The sequence below is a fragment of the Periplaneta americana genome, chromosome 3 (genome assembly GCF_040183065.1).
Source record: "Periplaneta americana isolate PAMFEO1 chromosome 3, P.americana_PAMFEO1_priV1, whole genome shotgun sequence".
In the NCBI taxonomy this organism is placed as follows: domain Eukaryota; kingdom Metazoa; phylum Arthropoda; class Insecta; order Blattodea; family Blattidae; genus Periplaneta; species Periplaneta americana.
The window spans coordinates 122,236,264-122,258,612 of record NC_091119.1 but is presented as its reverse complement, the minus strand read 5'-3'; the positions used below and the strand labels follow the sequence as shown (position 1 = coordinate 122,258,612).

Sequence of the window (22,349 nt, the reverse complement as noted above, 5' to 3'; positions counted from 1 at the left end):
GAGATAATGGGGTAGGGTGGTCAGTTCCTTTCCCTTTCCATTGCATACATCGCCGATTAGCTACATATTTAACTAATCAGAGTTCAGATTAGTGAACTATATTACTACTCAGCGATGCTGGCAATGGAGGGGGAAGGATTTGATCACCCTAACCCATTATCTCTTGGCTTAATCGTCTCATGAGACCGCAAAGCGATTTTCCCTGGGGCATTTTACAGAATATGTACAGAAAAAGAGCACAATTGCATAGAAAGATTTATTGAAACAGATGCAGCAATTGTTGTGCTATTTGTCAACATATCCCCCACTGAGGGACATTTATCATACCATGAGATTAATTTTTGTATCCTTGTGTCGTAGAAGTCTGCCGCCTAGGATCGGAACCAGCTCTGACAACTGTCTGCACCTCTCTGTCGATCCCATGATATGACAAATGTCTCAATTCCGGTGGGGAATATGTTGAAAAATAGCTCAACAATTGCAGTGTCTGTTCCAATAAAATTTTCCAATGAAATTGTGTTTTCTTCCTGTTAACGGCCCCTGGTGAACTTATTTTTACGGCCCTCGTAATTGCGGTCGAGTGACCAAAATTTGTATAAGCACTTCTTTTGACATTATCAATATGGTGAAAGAAAAAAAATAACTTTTTTATCTACACCCATCGATTCGTAGAGTCATTTTATCTAAGAGCCAATTGGCTAGTCTCTTAAATTGAGACAACTCATCCTGCCTAAGGTATTTTCGTGGTTTTCCTAAGGCGCTAATGTTGAGTGTCTTCTTGATTTTTTTTTTTAATTATTTCAGGTGGAATGAATTCATGTATGCGCAACAGTTCCCTAAATGCAGTGGATATTTCTGATCCTCCACAAGATATTACGAAGAAAATTAATGGTACGAAGGTCACACTACTTCCTCATTAAACGTTTTGCGCGACTCGCGAAGATTCAATTCTCGTAACATGTTCTAACAGTCAGTGACAATTCCATTTATAACAGTAGTCGGTGTTCATTTTCTTGAACTATCATTGAAAGTCATATGGGCCTACAAATTACATACTTTATTATTCCCCAGAATAAAATCTAATCTGAAATCTACACAAGACTTTTTTTAGAATCTTAAGCAGTAAGATATCTAACTTAAATTTATAAATTATAGCTCTACCCTTTAATTAGAGGAATTTAATTAATTTACATAAACCAGCACTAATACTTACTTACTACTTACTGGCTTTTAAGGAACCCGAAGGTTCATTGCCGCCCTCAAGTAAGCCCGCCATCGGTCCCTATCCAGTGCAAGATTAATCCACACTATCATCATATCCACCTCCCTCAAATCCATTTTAATATTATCCTCCCATCTACGTCTCGGCCTCCCCAAAGTTCTATTTCCCACCGGTCTCCCAACTAACACTCTATATGCATTTCTGGATTCGCCCATACGTGCTACATGCCCTGTCCATCTCAAACGTCTGGATTTAATGTTCCTAATTATGCCAGGTGAAGAATACAATGCGTGCAATTCTGCGTTGTGTAACTTTCTCCATTCTCCTGTAACTTCATCCCTCTTAGCCCCAAATACACTCGGGGACAAAAAAAACCCGGATACTTCTATATTTGCTTGTATTTTGTTGCCAATTATTTCAAAATGAAACAAAACCCATTTAAACAAAGTGATGTTTCATTTAGCACTTTATACGACAACATTTGAAAAAAAAATCTCTGATGAGAAAATTTACAAAAAATTACGAAGGGCGTATAACTATGGCATCGTTTGGTCTAACTGTTTTTTCATTTTATGGTGCCTTAAACATTAAAAACTCTTTTTAGTAACGGGTATTACTCCCTCTGGCTTGAATAACTGCATCCATACGTCTTGACATGCTCTCAATTTGGTTAGCAATGTCTTCTTGAGGAATAAGTTCCCATTCTTCGCCAAGTGCTCGCCTCAACTCTTGTAACGATTCTGGTCTCGGTCGTCTATTCTTAACCCGCCGTCCCAGCATGTCCCACACGTGTTCAATTGGGTTCATGTCTGGACTCCTTGCTGGCCATGGAAGAACATGGAATCCCACTTCTTGGATATAATCTCCGATCGCATGGGCAATATGCGGCCGTGCATTATCATGCATTAAAACAAAATTATCGCCTACAAATTGGCCAAATGGCACAACATGATCAGCCAAACATTCATTTATATACCTATCAGCTGTTAGTCTTCCATTTTCAACAAAAACCAACTCTGTACGAGCATCCGTACACATTCCTGCCCAAACCATCACTCCACCACCTCCATACGGCACATTTTCGGAAATGCAACACTATGAAAATCGTTCTCCCCTCCTTCTCCAAACTCTTTCACGTCCATCAGGTGAGCACAGATTGAAACGGGACTCATCGGTGAACAGAACACAGCTCCACTGTCCATTTCTCCAATCCCTGTGATCATTTGCAAAACGCAGTCATTCAACTCGATGCATCCTGAGAAGTCTGGGACCAGTTGCAGGTCTACTTGATATCAGTCCACTTGCTTTCAACCTCCTTCTAACTGTTTTGGCCGAAATTGGGCGTCCATGCATGTTAACAAATTGCTGGGCTACACTAGTAGCTGGCAGGTTGCGCTCCCTAAGAACTCTCAACACCATATACCTGTCTTCATTTGGATTTGTAGCTCTTGGACGACCCGAACCTGGTCTTCTGGTATATTCTAGGGTCTCTCTATACCGTTTTATGGCATCATGGGTTGTGCTTCTAGCCATATTCATAACATTTGCAATGTAACGTACACTGCGTCCATCATCGTAAAGGGCTACAGCTCGAGCCACATCTTCAGGTCGCATCTTGTTTTAAGACAAATGTTACAACCCCACTTAAACTCAGAAAATGTAAAAATAAAGAAATAACGAATGATAACGATAATGAAGCACAAAATGGTTGAGACAAAATTGTTATAGCTGAGACTCCGAAAGCAAAATTGGAATATTTGGTTGTAATGGCTTGTTTATAAAACAAAAAAACAATCAACAATGTATACACGTCTCCATAACAACAAATGGCTACCATAATATTGTATGAGAATATAATGTTTTGCAAAATACCAGCAAATATTAAAGTGTCCGGTTTTTTTTGTCCCTGAGTGTATTTTCCTAAGAACCTTATTATCAAACACCCTTAATCTATGTTCCTCAAAGTAAGAGTCCAAGTTTCACAACCCTGCAGAAAAACCGGTAATATAACTGTTTTATAAATTCTAACTTTCAGATTTTTTGACAGCAGACTAGATGATACTCGTAAAATCTTCTCAATCGAATAATAACAGCATTTCTCATACTTATTCTGTGTTTAATTTCCTCCCGAGTGTCATTTATATTCGTTACTTTTGCTCCAAGATATTTGAATTTTTCCACCTATGTCAAATTTTTATATTTCCATTTCGTACAATATTCTGGTCACGAGACATAATCATATACTTTGTCTTTTCGGGATTTACTTCCAAACCTATCGCTTTACTTGCTTCAAGTAAAATTTCCGTGTTTTCCCTAATCGTTTGTGGATTTTCTCCTAACATATTCACGTCATCCGCATTGCCGAGAAGCGATGTAACCCGTTCAAATCCAAACCCTGTCTGTTATCCTGAACTTTCCTAATGGCATACTCTAGAGAGAATGAGTTAATACACAATCAAAATATAATAAACTTTATCAGGGCTATGAGGTTAAGTTGGTTTGGCCATGTTAAAAGAGTGGAAGACTAGAGGCTAGTGAAGGGTATATACTCGTATAAATGAAAACCCCTGGGAACTAGAGCAGCGGGTAGACCGAAAAGCCGCTGGGAAGATGATGTTATGAATGATTTGAGAAAGTTAAGAATTGGATTGGATGATGGTCATACAGAATAGAAATTCCTGGAAAAAAAAATGGTTGAGAAGGCCAAGACATTCAATTTTGAAGTTGTAGTGTCTTGAGAAGAAGAAGAAGAAGAAGAAGAAGAAGAAGAAGAAGAAGAAGAAGAAGAAGAAGAAGAAGATATTCTAGAGCGAAGTTAAAAAGCAAAGGTGATAGTGCATATCCTTGCCTTAGCCCGCAGTGATTTGGAAAACATCAAATAGAAACTGGCCTGTACGGACTCCTCTGTACGTATATTGTAATATTTTCTATTGTTTTATTTACTACAACCTTTATCCAAAATTCCAGAAATACTTAAGGTATGCCTCTTTTATAACAATATTTCAAATAGACTACGTGTCAAATAACTAGCAGTGGACCTACGTAATCAGATCGTTCATGAGGTTTTAAAGGTATTAACTTCTCTAGACATCCGTACATGTCTAGCGAAAAACAAAATTTTAAAGCTAGTCTCAGCAAATCATTTAAGATTGAGCTGTTTAAAATTCTTCCATCTTCCTATATGGTTTATGAAATTACTTTTTGTATACCAGCATTTTTTTCTCTAATGCCACCAGGTTGTCTCGATATTTCTGGTCTTCTCTCGTGGCAGAAGCTTAGTATAACCCACTTCTGAGGTTGGAGAGCCTGGAAGGCGGAGTTACATTACCCCGATGATATGATAGGATGATTATGATTATGTGGTGCCAGGAGAGGTCTTAAATCTAAACGTAACTTAAATTCCAGACCATGGACGAACACAGGAAAATTCCCTTTTTAGGAAAAATTATAAACGGTCTTTACTATTGCTCAAAATCGTTCATAAAATGACATTTTATGGCAGGCACGTGTGCAATAAAATTGTTATATCAATAATTACGTCATTAACACATCTGTATTTATGGCAATGCTAGGTCATATTTATTGCAATACAGATTTCCTAGAAAAAGGTCAATATTTCATTACCCAATAACGCAGTTTTACTTCTGAATATTAAAATTAAACGTGAAGTGAAATGCTAAATTTAATCACCTGACTTCTTCCGACAGATATAATAAAACAATGAAATGTAAAATTGTATATTAAATTGATCTGTTCCGATAGATATGCCAGAACAAACTGTTTCTGAAATCTCTTTCATTTTCTTACTCTTCAACCATTTAATAAATTTCTCGTGCTCTCTTTCCTACCTTTCACAAGATTTTCTTGGAATTAAACCCAATTCTGCTTTAAAAGTTTCTTCTAAAATGATTTCCATACTTAGCAATAATGTCAATACATTCAGCAAACGAAATAATGACATCACGAAAGTAGTCAGTTATTAGTAGACATCGGAAGTTAAAGCACTAAAAAATGGTATTTTAGACGCCTAAAAAGGCTTTAAAAACAACAAAAATAGGGCAATAAAAGGCAGTGAAATTATGTTGAATTATCCATAATTCATAAAGTAAACATCCATAAGACCATAAGTAACTTAACAAAGTACACTGGAGAAGTAGTTTCTCTGTTCTATAGACTTGTTTCACTTGTACTTATTCATCCACAACTTCACGTCCATCATTTGAGTTACAATAAACAAGCAACTTTTCAAGATTAACGCACGAACTTCTGTCACATTTATGGGACAAAATCAATGTGACGATGATTAATGTAACAATAATAGAGGTCGGTAGAGCCACGAAGTCCTACCAGCAAGCACTATGTTTGTCCACCACAAATTATAGTTGGACTCACCGGGATTCGAAACCGGGTTATCAGCATGAAAATCCAACGCTTCATATATTCGACTAATAACTGATGTTTGTTGTTGTTTAGTCAACTGTACGAAGACAGATTTGAACCTCACAAGTGACACTAATAAGGCATCACTCATGAGGCACCTAAGCCAGGAATTAATGGGGTAGGTCATTGCTGGGTAAGGACAAGGTCGATTCCTGAGTAAGCGAAACAACACTGCATTGCAGCAGGGTGTCCCATATCTATGGCTACTATAAGGACTGCAACTTCCTTAGTTTCGAACGCAGAAATAAATGCAGTATTGTTGAGTGAGTAGTCATATAAAGAAAAAGGCAGAAAAGTACTTATAAAAGCAAGAAAAAGGCAAAAAATACACATTGAAGTAAAAAAGGAATAAACGACAAAAAATGCAAGATCAAACTTCATCAGAATGCTTCATTTCTCATGATTCGTGCACATTTACAAAAGCCTTTAAATATGAACATTAAAAAAAATAGGCATTTTCCTAAACATCCGATGTCTAGTTATTACACAGAGCTAACGCAACATTTGCAATACAAAACATAGTTGGTTTCCATTTATTTATTTATTTTTTTAAATTCGGTTATTTTACGACGCTGTATCAACATCTAAGGTTATTTAGCGTCTGGATGATATGAAGGTGATAATGCCGGTGAAATGAATCCGGGGTCCAACACCGAAAATTACCTAGCATTTTGCTCGTATTGGGTTGAGGGAAAACCCCGGAAAAAACCTCAACCAGATAACTTGTCCCGACCGGGAATCGAACCCGGGCCACCTGGTTTCGCGGCCAGACGCGCTGCCCGTTACTCCACAGGTGTGGACTAGGTTTCCATTTAAAAAAATAAAGTTGACTCTAATATCTTGAAAATTATTTTATGCAAAATATACATTATGTGTATCAGATGTCCCCTTTGGTGTAATTTAACTCATAAGCTTAATTATCGGCTTGTGTACATCTGAAATATTTCACACGCTATCGCAGGTGAATGAGTTAAGTGGACGACCCTGTGTATATATGTATATATACGGGAGGCTGTGTGGACCTCGCAGCCGTTCTGAACGAGAAAAATCCTGTCATCACCTAGAGATTCAACCTGGCATCTTCCAGTCTATCGTCCGTTACTTTACCAAGTGAATTTTTTTAATTGGTTAATTTACGACGCTTTATCAACTCCTATGGTTATCTACATCCTCTGATTGAGATTCTGGCTGATATGTACAGATGTCAAAAAAAAGTGGCCGCACTCGTGAAGAGCGAATATTTTCGAAGTCCACTTCGGATCACGGTGATGTTACACGATGCTCGCGCTTGTAGAAGCAGTTTCTGAACTATGGAGTCATTCGATATCTGCGTCTCGTAGTGTAGTGGTAGAATGCTTATTTAACGATTCGAATATTGTGAGTTCGAGTCTTGTTCAAGTTATTTTATTTTGTTATCATTCTTTAGCGATATAAATAATATTCAAGTTATTTGTATTCTGCTATCGTTCTTTAGCGATATAAATAATATTCAAGTTATCATTTGTATTCTGTTATCGTTATTTACCGATATAAATAATATTCAAGTTATCATTTCTGTTATCGTTATTTACCGATATAAATAATATTCAAGTTATCATTTGTATTCTGTTATCGTTCTTTAGCGATATAAATAATATTCGAGTTATTATTTGTATTCTGTTATCGTTATTTACCGATATAAATAATATTAAAGTTATCATTTCTGTTATCGTTATTTACTGATATAAATAATATTCAAGTTATCATTTGTATTCTGTTATCGTTCTTTAGCGATATAAATAATATTCGAATTATTATTTATATTGTTATCGTTCTTTAGCGTTATAAATAGTATTTAGGTTATAATTTATATTGTTATCATTCCTAAGCGTTATAAATAACATTCAAATTATCAGTTATATTCTACATCGTTATTTAACGAAATAAATAATATTCAGGTTATCATTTATATTCTGTTATCGTTCTTTAGCGATATAAATAATATTCAAGTTATCATTTATATTCTGTTATGTTCTTTAGCGATATAAATAACTTGATATAAATTTAATGTTAACTTTGGAAAAAAATAGTTGCATAATACTAGTGCTAGTTTTTTTTTTCTTTTTACATTATTACATTATACTATTCTGTATCACAAAATGAAACAGAACGACGAGGATTGAGCCTGAGACGTTGACATCTGAATTCAGACGTTCTTCCAACTGAGCCACGGGGCACAAGTAAAGAAGCATAATAATATGCGGAAAAATTGCCCAAATCCGCCTCCAAGACATCCTGATGATTTGTGGAAGCTCGTCATGTCCACTCGACTGCAAAATGTGATCGAGAGGGAAGACGATAGACTAAATACTGAATAGTGGCTTTTGGTCTGTTTTTTTTTTTTTAACTTTTAATTGTTTGAATTTTCATAGGCATACACCAGTATATTTGTTATGTTTACGCCATGAATTTTTGTTGAGAACATAATCTTCCTTTCGTTCCATTTGCAGCCATAATGTCATAATAAATAATGATAAAATCATGGCATAATGAATTCATGCATCTGATGTTAATTAGGCCTACTAAAACAGTCAAAAAAGAGACAACAGCAATTATATTTTCTCTCTATCTTAAATAAAAAATAAAAAATAAAAAACACTCCGTGGTGTTCGAACACACGATCTCACGAATACCAGCCCGGAACGCTACCATTACGCAAGTGTAACACGTAAGATACTTTAGTTATAACTGTATATAGCACGGATCGTGGTCTAACAACATGTAACATCGCCTGAATCCGAATTGTAGCGGAGATACCCGAAGGGAACTTTGTATCTAGAGAACGGCCACTTTTTCTTTTGACAGCTGTACATCTATTATCAGCAGGATTAGGATCCCAGAGAACTTAAGAATGAAGTGAAGTTAACAGTGCAACGCAGTATAGATGGGGTGAGGCGGAGTGGTGAGTTTTGTTTAGTTTTGTTTACCTTGCGTCAGTGTACAATCCGGTTCGTGATCAGAGGTACAGTATTTTTCAGTCTCTCCCTACGAAACGAACTCAGGCCATTACAGTGCATTTTCAATTCATAGTGAACAGTTTTTTCGAACTAGTAGCAAGTATTTACATGGTTGTTCATTGTAACGCTAACGACTTCAATGTCGCCGAGGGACATTAAAACTTGTTAGGTATGTATCCTACTTCATTTTCCACCGTCACTAGATTGTACTATTAACAGTAGAATATAACGCAGCACATTGACGTCGTTGTTTCCATTCACAGTATGTCTGTCTACTATGTTCAAGGAACTCTATAATCAAGTTGTGCGTACAATGGTTGCTAAAGTGTCCCGGATTCTAAGCCTGATTATCAGGCAGTACATCTCACTTGACAATATGTATCAGAGGAAGAACAATTGTTTTTTATGCATCTGAAGTCTGACCATTGTAGTATGTAGCTAGTCGACGATGTATGCAATGGAGGGGGAAAAGAACTGGCCACCCTATTCTATTGTATCCTGTCCTAGTTGCCTCTTAAGTGGTGCCTTGTTTGTAATCACTTGAGGTTCAAACCTGTCTTCGAACAGTTGACTAAACAACAACTAATGGTTATCTATCGTCTGAATGAAATGAAGGTGATAATGCCAGCGAAATGAGTCAGACCAGCACTGAAAGTTACCCAGCATTTGCTCTTAATGGGTTGAGGGAAAACCCCGGAAAAACCTCAACCAGGTAACTTGTCCCAACCAGGATTTGAACCCGGACCTGCTCTTTTCACGGTCAGGCATGCTAACCGTTACTACACCGAGTTACCCGGCCGCCATTATTATTATTATTATTATTATTATTATTATTATTATTATTATTATTATGATCATTATTGTTGTTGTTGTTGTTGTAAAGTCATCCCCATTAAAAACCATGAAGGCCCATAGCATAGCGGGAGGTTAAGGCTCCCATCTTTGCATACAATCGGCATTAGTAGCAGTAGGGACGTCAGTATTACGTGCTTGCCGAATTTACTTCCATTTACCTGGTACTCATGTCTGGTAGAAGCTGAGTAAACCGCAGAACCATATTACGGCCGAGAGGATTAGATCAACAGACAAAATCCGTGACTTCGTCGGGAGTCGAAACCTCGAACTTCGAACATGTAATGTGACACTACAACGAGCCATAATAATAATAATAATAATAATAATAATAATAATACTATAAATACACTCAGAGACAAAAAAAACCGGACACTTTTTTATTTGCTGGTATTTTGCAAAACATTATCTTCTCATACAATATTATGGTAGCCATCTGTTGTTATGGAGACGTGTATACATTGTTGATTGTTTTTTGTTTTATAAACAAGCCATTACAACCAAATATTCCAATTTTGCTTTCGGAGTCTCAGCTATAACAATTTTGTCTCAACCATTTTGTGCTTCATTATCGTTATCATTCGTTATTTCTTTATTTTTACATTTTCTGAGTTTAAGTGGGGTTGTAACATTTGTCTTAAAACAAGATGCGACCTGAAGATGTGGCTCGAGCTGTAGCCCTTTACGATGATGGACGCAGTGTACGTTACATTGCAAATGTTATGAATATGGCTAGAGGCACAACCCATGATGCCATAAAACGGTATAGAGAGACCCTAGAATATACCAGAAGACCAGGTTCGGGTGGTCCAAGAGCTACAAATCCAAATGAAGACAGGTATATGGTGTTGAGAGTTCTTAGGGAGCGCAACCTGCCAGCTACTAGTGTAGCCCAGCAATTTGTTAACATGCATGGACGCCCAATTTCGGCCAAAACAGTTAGAAGGAGGTTGAAAGCAAGTGGACTGATATCAAGTAGACCTGCAACTGGTCCCAGACTTCTCAGGATGCATCGAGTTGAATTACTGCGTTTTGCAAATGATCACAGGGATTGGAGAAATGGACAGTGGAGCTGTGTTCTGTTCACCGATGAGTCCCGTTTCAATCTGTGCTCACCTGATGGACGTGAAAGAGTTTGGAGAAGGAGGGGAGAACGATTTTCATAGTGTTGCATTTCCGAAAATGTGCCGTATGGAGGTGGTGGAGTGATGGTTTGGGCAGGAGTGTGTACGGATGCTCGTACAGAGTTGGTTTTTGTTGAAAATGGAAGACTAACAGCTGATAGGTATATAAATGAATGTTTGGCTGATCATGTTGTGCCATTTGGCCAATTTGTAGGCGATAATTTTGTTTTAATGCATGATAATGCACGGCCGCATATTGCCCATGCGATCGGAGATTATATCCAAGAAGTGGGATTCCATGTTCTTCCATGGCCAGCAAGGAGTCCAGACATGAACCCAATTGAACACGTGTGGGACATGCTGGGACGGCGGGTTAAGAATAGACGACCGAGACCAGAATCGTTACAAGAGTTGAGGCGAGCACTTGGCGAAGAATGGGAACTTATTCCTCAAGAAGACATTGCTAACCAAATTGAGAGCATGCCAAGACGTATGGATGCAGTTATTCAAGCCAGAGGGAGTAATACCCGTTACTAAAAAGAGTTTTTAATGTTTAAGGCACCATAAAATGAAAAAACAGTTAGACCAAACGATGCCATAGTTATACGCCCTTCGTAATTTTTTGTAAATTTTCTCATCAGAGATTTTTTTTTTTTTCAAATGTTGTCGTATAAAGTGCTAAATGAAACATTACTTTGTTTAAATGTGTTTTGTTTCATTTTGAAATAATTGGCAACAAAATACAAGCAAATATAGAAGTGTCCGTTTATTTTTTTTTTGTCCCTGAGTGTATTAACAAAAATGCACCATGGACAGTCTGTTGCTAAACAAAATTTTAATAGAACTCAGCTCGAGAATGAGGGCAGCGTATTTTCGGCCCCTACACAGCGACAAGGCGTCATCACAGTCTAGTATATACAGTCGCGAAGCTCAATACGTGGTAAATATGCAAACATTAGGTAGTTGCTCACCACTAGGATCGCTAATATCGCCTCATTACAGGCAATGCAAAATAGTACCGTCACAGTCTATTGTTTCTAGCACCCTTAAAACTCAAGCTTCGTGACTGTATATAGTAGACTGTGGCGTCATGTCCCTTAGCGTAAGAAGAGAACGTAGCAATGAGTTCAATGATCTCCCTGCAACTGACGTACACGTAACGTTCAGTATCGGGACCGAAAATTCGCTGTCTGGTAATAATGACTCGCAAAAATTACAGCGTACAAGAAACTATATGCCACTAATCAATCTTTTTTTTATTTTTCGCTTACAACTAATATCTAAAGACTGAAGTATAAGTGTCTCCAGATCGATACAGATGTGAGATAAGTCACTATACGGCAGCGGTGACCAAAACTCGAGCTGCAGTGATTGCATGCGACAGACAGCCTATGAAGTAAGGAGACGGAGGAAAGGTACTTGGCATGAAAACTACAATCAGTGGTGGTTCCTGTACTAACATCTTGATCAATTCCGCGGATAAAAATCTCAAGCTTTGCTGTATCAGTAATGTCACTGCTGTCATCAAGAGCCAGTGAACAATATACGATTTTTCTTTCTTCTTTTTTTAACCTTCATCTTGGATATAATCAGGAATTTTCTAAATCCTTCTCTCGATACTTGGTCGAGAAATTCGTAGTTTTTCAAAATTAAAACTTCTTATGGACAAGTTATTTAAGCTATTTTAATCATTACTCTAGAGAATTTTTGTTCTATTAAAAGGCTTTAGAGCACGAGATATTTCAAACCCCATTAGGTAGCTGACTTCTTTACATTTATTTACCTCATCTTTCTCTCCCTGGCTATGATATAAGACATGTAAATTCCTGACGTTTAACAGATCGTTGGCACATAATATTGAATCACTTTTTCTACAATATTATTATTAAATGAATAACTAATAAATATATACCCCCATCTAAAGATTAAGAAGATCAAAATCGAGATAAAACCTAATAATTTTATACTTCTAGGGAGAAAATCTAAAAATATAAATATTCATATACGTACAGAAGAATTATAGAAACACATACTTAGTGGTCAGTAATAATAATAATAATAATAATAATAATAATAATAATAATAATAGTAATACATTATTCAGGGTGGCAATGTTTCTATATACTCTTATTGAACCGTTGAGCAAAGTAAACATATTACAATTTTTCCGACAGAACCAAAAAAATTCTCCTTCTCATTCTTTACGAAACCACCTCTTACGGCTAGTAGAGACAGTTTGTAGAGCGACATGATACCGCCACTGCATGCCTTCAGTACGTGAATGAAACGCACAGCAATATACAGGAAACTCCTCGTACCCGTTTGAATGTCTGTGATTACACGATGTAATCACAACACCCGCTTTGGTCACCGCTGCCATACGGTGACAGGAAACGTTGGTGAATAGATATCTTCGAAGAACTTTGAACTTTGTGTGACTAGAACTCGTAGCAAATAATGGACACTGAAGAAGATGAAACCAAAATTCGATTAACATAGGCACAAAAATAAAAGAATTAAATAAATTTATTGTGAAGGGAAGATGGAAGCATACAAGCATTGAAGTGAAACCAACGAAGAAAACGGAAACGAGGGCGACCCGTAAGTACTTGGCTCAGAACTGTGGAATGCTAGGCAGGCGAAAAGCACTGACCTCACTGGGAAGGAAATTACAGCCAGTCCAGAAACGAGCACAGAATGGGAACAATGCGCTGACATTCGGCGTACATCATGTGAATAACATTAATTAAAGATGTATGTATCCAAATAATGAATGAATGAATCAATCAATCAATCAATCAATCAATATGTGAATTAATTATGCATAAAGAGCGAATTGAATCTAAATTCACAATTTTTTTTTAATGTAACGAAAATGACACATTTTTTCATATTTTGCGCGTTTCGAAACAATTCAAGTCTTTAATCACATTATGAACAATATTCCCTTGTAGAGTATACTAATTGTATACTTTCTTGAACTGTCATTCAAAATAAGAAAATAAACTTCGCTTTATAGAGGCTACATAAAAGGCATTCTTTATATGAATCCCAAAAGGTAAGACTTTTTGACTTGCTTTCAAGGTCTAAGCGGAATACAAAGAAAAATTATATTAAAAACATTGTTATTCACACATATTTCGGTTTCATGATGAAGAATGCAACAAGAAGGGGCTGGAACGCCGTTCCAGCGCGTTCCGCCAGAAAAAAAGGACTGATAACTTCTATGTAGTGTCGGACTTCCAGTGTTGTGGATAGGTGAATGTTAATACGCAACCGAAAATTCTAAAAACACAAGCAGCAACTTGAGTGGCATTAGGAAAAACAAAGATATGTGTCAAAAACCCCAACCTATTTATAATGCTGGATGTCAGATAAAAGATTTTTATTATCGTTTTTGAAAACTCACCTATTTGAAATAATGTGAAGTCTGCGTTCTGTGGATTGCACAGAGTTTATCTATACGTGGCCTTATGATTGACAGGCTAACATGCAAATCATCTTCAAGATGCAGCAGTCTGTTCCTTTATTTAGATTTCACAATTTTTATGGTAAAAAATGAAGATTGACACAAGTATGACGTTGAAAACGGCAGTTCTAAATGTCTTTCTAGTTTATTCGGCACCATCGACTGATTTGACAAAACATTTACACATATAAGACACTCGGGATTTTGTTTATATTCATCTCCACGCCACGTAAACCATATTGAAAGTATTCGTCACTATATTTACGAAACGCAGTGCGTTTTTGTGAAACCTGGAGGGAATTTTCGCTCACATTATTTGAATTAGGCCTATACCTGTTGTCATCTAACCCAGAACTTGATTCATCCATACAATAGCCCGGGTTAAGTTCACGGTGCGGCGTGCTATACTTGTACAAGATAGCAGCTGTTCGGCTACCCAATCATTCACAATAAGGCTCAGGCTGCAGTGTAAGCCTTCGGGTTCCTCCTCCGTACAAGAGAGAGAAAAAAAAACTACAGCATAGGTGTCATTTCAATTTTTGCTTGGGGAAGCGAGATTTTTAGGGAAGCCCGACAGAGTATATCGCGTGGCATACTCCTTCCCTGTTTCCTCTGAAATGAACTATTTTCCATATCTGTACCACAAACTGGGGTAAACTTGAACCCTCCTGGAGAGGTTTATATTTGATCAAAAATATATGAAGAGGTGGATTCCAAACTGGCTAAGTTCAAATGACAAGTTATGAGAAAAATGACAAAACTTATAAAGTAATATCACAAATGTCACGGCCATTTAAATACTTTCGTAGATCAGGTGGAGAGAGAAACAAGTGCCCAAGTGTTTAGAGTGGGTAGGAAAAAACCATATTCTTTTTCTTTTTGTATTTTTTTCTCTTTTTGCAGCGTGAGAAAGTACATATGTTAGATCTGTATAAACAATAGGAAATTTGGGAAAAGCAAGGCGGACTCTGGACAAATTGCTTCTCAACTTCTCTAAGCAATATTCTCTTATTTATTTAGAAGAAGAAAGAATTGTACACAGACAGCTGTCTAAAAACCAGTTTTTGAGTATCAGTAATGCTAAAAACGTGAAACTATGTGCAAATTTCTAAATTAATATGTTTCAGCTTCATAATTTATCTATAATTATTAATAGACCTATAGTGAGAAAGTAAAATTGTCAACACTCGGTAAGGGCCCTAAAAGACATATTTTTTCCTTTAAAATAGACAATAACACTATTTCTCTTTCATTGTCATTACTTATTAATTCGTAAAACTTTGTTTACCTTTACCGCGTGACTTTCAATGTATACAATCGGAGGCGATACTTAGGCATTTTTTTTATTAAACACGAATATTTTCCAAAAATATACGTATTTTTCCTGGATCAAAAATAGAATACAAATGTAGTAAACATTTTTATTTTGCTATACACCAAAATAAAAATGGAGTGTTTTCCCTTGATATAATCAGCGGTATGTCCTGTACGCGCTGTTGTTTTAGAACAGTGGTTCCCAAAGTGGAGGTCGCGACCCCCAAGGGGATCCTGTAAGGAGCTGAGTGGGGTCACGAGATGAATTACAAAATAATACTTTTACTAACATACATTTATTTTGAATTTATAAACATGAACATAAACAACGTTGAACATAAGAATGAAAAAATGTTTCAGTAGTTATGAATTAAAAAACAATTAATGTAATAAATGTGAAATTTCAAGCCAGTTGAACGAAAATGTCTAACCATCCATCTGTCACTGTCGTAATTTTTTTTAGCTTTTTTTCGGAAAACACTAAAAAAACTGTTGCTTAAAATTGTGCAAACTTAATTGCTTGTCCTCACAAACAAAGTCAGTATTTGCCTATCATACGTGCCTAAATTTTCCATGAGTTCTTTAATACACTGGAATTAATCAATTTCTTTTTGTCAAGTGATATCGACCAGAAGCCAAGTTTCTTTATAAATCCGTTGCTTTTATCCCTGACTGTTTTTATATTAACATCCTGGCCTTATAAACTATTAAGTTTAAGTGTTCGAAAATATGAGCAAGGAAGACCAATCTAAGAAGTCGAAGAGAATTGGGAAATAGGTTTGTATATTCCGATTTCTCGTCTTGCACGTATCAGTACAGCAGCGGTGACCAGAGCAGGTATCATTATTATTACATCGTGTAATCACAGGCATTCAAACAGGTAAGGGAGATTGTTGTACAACTCTTTCCGTCTCATTCGCGTACTGAAAGCAAGCAGTGGTGGTATCATGTTGCTGTCTAAACCCTCTGTCTCTGTAAGCAGGAAGAGAAGGTTTTGTACAGAATGGGAAGACGAATTTTGTTGTTGTTCTGTCAGAGAAAATGTAATATTATGTTTGCTTTGCCCAACCGTTCAATTAGAAGTATATAGAAACAACATCAAAAGGCATTACAATATTTGTCACGCTCATTATACACTCGTAACAGGTATAAGAAGACTAATAATATAATATCAGTAGGCTAAGTGTTATTCTATTGTACGTGCATGAATTCTGTTATTCTTTTAGATCTATTCCCTTAAAATGAAATCTGTGAGAATTGAATTACAAACTGAAATCATTGATTTGCAAACGAATGTAAATCTCAGAACAACATGTAGGGACTTAGGTTTAAAAGGGGCCGAGATATTTAAAACAATATGTAAAACAAAGTATGCCTTGCTAAAAATTTTTGCTGCTAAGATATTGGCGTTTTTTTCTTCTATTTATGTATGTGAACAGTTGTTTTCACAAGTTACACATATCAGACACAAAAGCAGGTCTCGCCTTATGGACGAAAATCTTAAAACACAGTTGAGAATTGCCGTGTCTAACATTCAGCCACACTTTGTTTCGTTTTCGGAAATATGTATAGAAATAACTGAGGGAAAAGATTTTCATGTTTGTTTAACTTATCTTACAAATGTGGTCCGCTTGTTTTCTTATTACATTATTAATGCTTTAATATGAAACTATTTGCTTCTTTGCAACATAGCTATTGAGATTAATGAATACTGTATTATGAAAAGGAGTAGTGGAACGGAGAAAAATTCTCTCCGGCACCGGAATTTGAACCCTGGTTTTCAGCTCAACGTGCTGATGCTTTATCCACTAAGCCATACCGGATTCCCATCCAGGTGTCGGATCGAATCGTCTCAGTTTAAGTTCCACCTCTTCGGTTCCCTCTAGTGGCCTGCCCTCTACACTACGTCATAGATATCTATTAACGTAGGATAATGTCCACATATGTGCGGAGGTGCACTCGTTATGAGTGACTGATTGGCCGGGATCCGACGGAATAAGCGCCGTCTTAAATCACAAAGTGATTTACGCATATCACTTTCGGGTGTATTATGTGGACATTGTCCTACGTTAATAGATATCTATGACGTAGTGCAGAGGGCAGGCCACTAGAGGGAACCGAAGAGGTGGAACTTAAACTGAGACGATTCGATCAGACACCGGGATGAGAATCCGGTGTGGCTTAGTGGATAAAGCATCAGCACGTTGAGCTGAAAACCCGGGTTCAAATCCCGGTCCCGGAGATAATTTTTCTCCGTTCCACTACTCTTTCATTGTACGATGACGCAGAATATCTGCGTGGAAACATCATATGTACTTCGGTACATTAAAATAATATATTAATGAATATTGTTTATATAAAAGAGCATATTCTGCCTATATGTACACAGACAGACAGACTGACCAGTTGAGCATTTGCATGAACCACCATTGGTTGTAGTTTTCATGCCAACTACCTCTGCCCCATCTCCTTACTTCATACGCTGTCTCGCGTGTAATCACTGCTGTTCAAGTTTGGTCACCGCTGCGGTACAGTAAAGTTATGCTCTTAACTGTAAAATTCTCTTCAACATGTCACTCCACGAAAACCGTCTTACTTTCGCATGATAAAGAATATTTTCGTATAACGAACCCATGTTTTCACAAATTTTGCTGAAAAATATGAGTTTGCAAAGCTCTTCCTTCGATGAAATTTACCACTTTGTATTGAACTACAGTATTGCTGCAGTGCTATGGTGGTAATAGTTTAAGTATTAGAAATGATGTTTACTTATTATTTCGTGTCACTGTTACGGCAATACTTGTTACAGCATATACTTGTATATTTTTGTCGTTCTTTGAAATATAGGCAATAGTTTTGAGTAAAATTATAGTTATTTTCGATTTGACAAGGATTTGTATTTTTCGAATGAGGTTAAGTACCGGTGTAGTAGTGGGGGAGGGGGTCCCAAAAGAAAGTCTCACCCAAAAGTGGGTCGCGCATTCAAAAAGTTTGGGAACCGCTGCTTTAGAACAAGAAAGGCATGTTAATTTACTTTCTTAATTTACGGTGAAGGTCACTGAAGTGTATAATTAAAATTTATTTGCTTATTTATTTATTGAGGTTCCTTCTTAGAATGAATCACTCTATGCGTATTTTGATAACCATAACGTTATTCACGTAACTTCTATATGTCGACAAACAATGGAAACGATTAAAGGAAAGTTTTATTAATACAGCATACATACGTATATTTTATAACAACTTTTTGCGTGTTGATGCATAATTTTGTATTCAAACGTTGTTCATGCACACATTTCTACTAAGTATTAGATTTTTTTCATCACAGCTTTCTTACTAGTACAATTGAAGATCTGCCCGGAAAATGGATATCAACATATCAGATTAATTAAATATATAACTTAGGTGGAAAAAGTAACTTCGAAGCATTCATTAATACTAGTAAATAATAATAATAATATTAATAATAATAATAATAATAATAATTTATTGATCGATTGATCGATTGATCGATTTATCTATTTATCTGTAAATTTATTTATTTATCTGCTGGTCAACAGCAATTGGCCAATAAAAGTCCAACACAGTGATACAATTAATACAATAAAATGAACAACTATGGTACAAATTAACTAAATAATTGAAATAATAACAACAAAATGGAGAACACAGATTACAATGATTAATTTACAAAAATTAATACTATTATATATGTTATGGAAGTTAATTCTTACAGAACGTGTTATCAATTTGTGTAGAACAGCGGTGACCAAAGCGGGTGTCGTGATTACATCGTGTAATCACAGACATTCAAACGGGTACGAAGAGTTTTCTGTACATTGCTGTGTGTTTTATTCACGTACTGAAGCCAAGCAGCGGCGGTATCATGTCGCATTACAAACTCTGTCTCTACAAGCAGTAAGAGGTGGTTTCGTAAAGAATGGGAAGGAGAACTGTTTTGTTGTTCTGTCGAATAAAATGTAATATGTTTACTTTGCTCAAGGGTTCAATTAGTAGTATGTAGACACATTAATTGCCACGCTGAATAATGCATTATTATTATTATTATTATTATTATTATTATTATTATTATTATTATTATTATTATTATTGACTACTATGTGTATGTGCATAAATATTGATATTTTTTAGATCTTCTCCCTAGAAGGATAAAATTATTTGGTTTTATCTCAATTTTGATCTTCTTAATCTTTAGATGAGGGTATATATTTTTAATTATTCATTTAATTATTCATTTAATAATAATAATAATAATAATAATAATAATAATAATAATAATAATAATAATGTACAAAAACTGATTCAATATTATGTGCCAACGAACTGTTAAACGCCAGGAATTGGCATGTCTTAAATCATAACCAGGAAGAGAAAGATGACATGAAGGAAGTCAGCTACCTAGTGGGGTTTGAAATATCTCGTGCTCTAAAGCCTTTTAATAGGACAGAATTTCTCAAAAGAATAATGATTAAAATAGCTTAAATAACTTGTACATAAGTTTTAATTTTGAAAAACTACAAATTTCTCGACCAAATATCGAGAGAAGAATTTAGAAAATTCCTGAGTATATTCAAGAGAAAGGTTAAAAAAAGAAGAAAGAAAAATCGTATATTATTCACTGGCTCTTGATGATAGCAGTGACATTACTGATACAGCAAAGCTTGAGATTTTTATTCGCGGAATTGATCAAGATGTTAGTACAAGAACAACCACTGGTTGTAGTTTCCATGCCAAGTACTTTTCCACAGTCTCCTTACTTCAAAGGCTGTCTGTCGCATAATCACTGCAGCTCGAGTTTTGGTCACCGCTGGTGTAGAAAGATTATGGAAATAGCTAGGTAATATTATTAGCAAAGACACTGCCATGTTCAATACTTCTATACATTGAATGGATCGAAATCGCCTACATGTAAGTTAGCATTTTTAATACATCTGGAAACCGGAGAGAAAGATTTAGAATTTCTAATATAGAAGAGATTGTGATGTTTCATGTTCTTCATAGGAATACGTAAGGTGACACTGTTTAAGAAAGACTGACAATGTCACCTTTAAGGACCTTACATAAGAATAAGTAATCGAGATCATGACGTCTAGCATACAAGCTTCGACATTTTAAGTACTCGCATTTTGCTCTTAATTTTACCCGAAGTTATTAGGCAGAAATCTGTAAGAACATAATGAAATAAATTTTCTTTGAATATTTTTCAGTTTTGCCTAATCGGTATAATAATAATAATAATAATAATAATAATAATAATAATAATAATAATAATAATAATAAAATTTAGTGGTGCCTTGTTGGTGTCACTTATGGGGTTCAGACCTGTCTTCGGACAGTTGACTAAATAATAATAATAATAATAATAATAATAATATTAATTTTATTATTATTATTATTATTATGACAGATCTGAACCTCATAAGTGACACCAATAAGGCACCACTTATGAGGTAATCAGGCCAGGAGATAATGGGTAGGGTGGCCAGTTCCTTTCCCCCTTATTATTATTATTATTATTATTATTATTATTATTATTATTATTATTATTATTATGACAGGTCTGAACCTCATAAGTGACACCAACAAGGCACCACTTATGAGGTAATCAGGCCAGGAGATAATGGGTAGGGTGGCCAGTTCCTTTCCCCCTTATTATTATTATTATTATTATTATTATTATTATTATTATTATTATTATTATTATTATTATTACAGTTGCTCATAGTGCGTAGTATGAAAAAGTGGAAATGTAGTTTCGTAGGGTTGCTCACAATCTCACTAAATCAGTGAAATTACGTTCAGAGAACTTATTTCGTTGCAAATGCTTCTGTTCATCCTGTTCGTGTACTCACCGAGATGTCTACGAAAGCAAGCAGCAGCAGAATCAGCCGGCAGCAGCTGGCGTACCGGCCCCCGTCCATGACAGACCCTGACGCACTCATCGATGGAACTGACCTATAAACACGGGATGAAACTCTGTTCGTTATCTTGTCCTCCGCTAGAGGGGACTGTAGTAGCCTTCACAAATGACCCGCCCATTTAAATACTCCGCGCATGTTCTCGTAGATCAGGTGGAGAGAGAAACAAGTGCCCTAATGCTTGGAGTGGGTGGGGAAAAACCATATTCTTTTTCTTTTTGTATTTTTTCTCTTTTTGCAGCGTGAGAAAGTACGTATGTTAGAACTGTATAAACAATAGGAAATCTGAGAAAAGCAAGGCGGGCTCTGGACAAATTCCTTCTCAACTTCTCTATCTAAGCACAATTCTCTCATTTATTTGTGAACGAGAACGATAGAACGTTGTAATGACTTGATTTAAATTTGGAACACTATTCCCCTAATCCTTGAAGCTCAGATCATAAAAAGAAGAAGAAGAAGAGTGTGTCACGAAGATGGCATCTCATTATAAATCTTACTTGTTTCGTAACAATTCCGTTCTTGCACCTTGTTGCGAACGATATTTCCGTTTTATGTAAATAAAATAAGAATCGTCAGGTATCAAAGAAACGGCTAGGTTGTGTGCTAACAGGATGTAGAAAGTACATGAAATTGGAATTTCTTCCCAATCTAAGGCCTGTAATTGGTAGCCCATCGGCAGAAAACACTGCCTGTAAGTACAATCTCAACACTTTTTAAGAACTGGGAGGTAGGCCCTTACATTGCTATAAAAGCCCCAAGAGCTACTTCGTGTAAATACGAACTCTTTAAGGAGTTGTCAAGCAATTGCTAGGAAATGGGTGAGTAGTTATGTATTGTAAGAAACCCAATCCCTCCCACTTTTCTACCGAAAGATAGAAGAGGAGCAATGGCTATTGCTTTGCTTGCAAGCTAATGCGTAATTTAAAAATGACTGTAGGCTGTATAACACTGCGTAATCTTACCAGGTGTCACAGATTTGGTCTCTCTACTTCT

General features: G+C 36.1%; 1 protein-coding gene across 1 annotated transcript in view; it reads right to left on the bottom strand.

Moving 5' to 3' along the window:
* The window catches only part of LOC138696483 (beta-galactosidase-like), a 77,875-nt gene extending 56,422 nt beyond the window's left edge, over window positions 1-21,453 (bottom strand). The window contains exon 1 of the mRNA XM_069821500.1: window positions 21,291-21,453. Coding sequence (XP_069677601.1) covers window positions 21,291-21,380 — 90 coding nt within the window. The 5' untranslated portion in view covers window positions 21,381-21,453. The remainder of the gene's footprint in view (window positions 1-21,290) is intronic.
* Window positions 21,454-22,349: the final 896 nt, after the last annotated feature.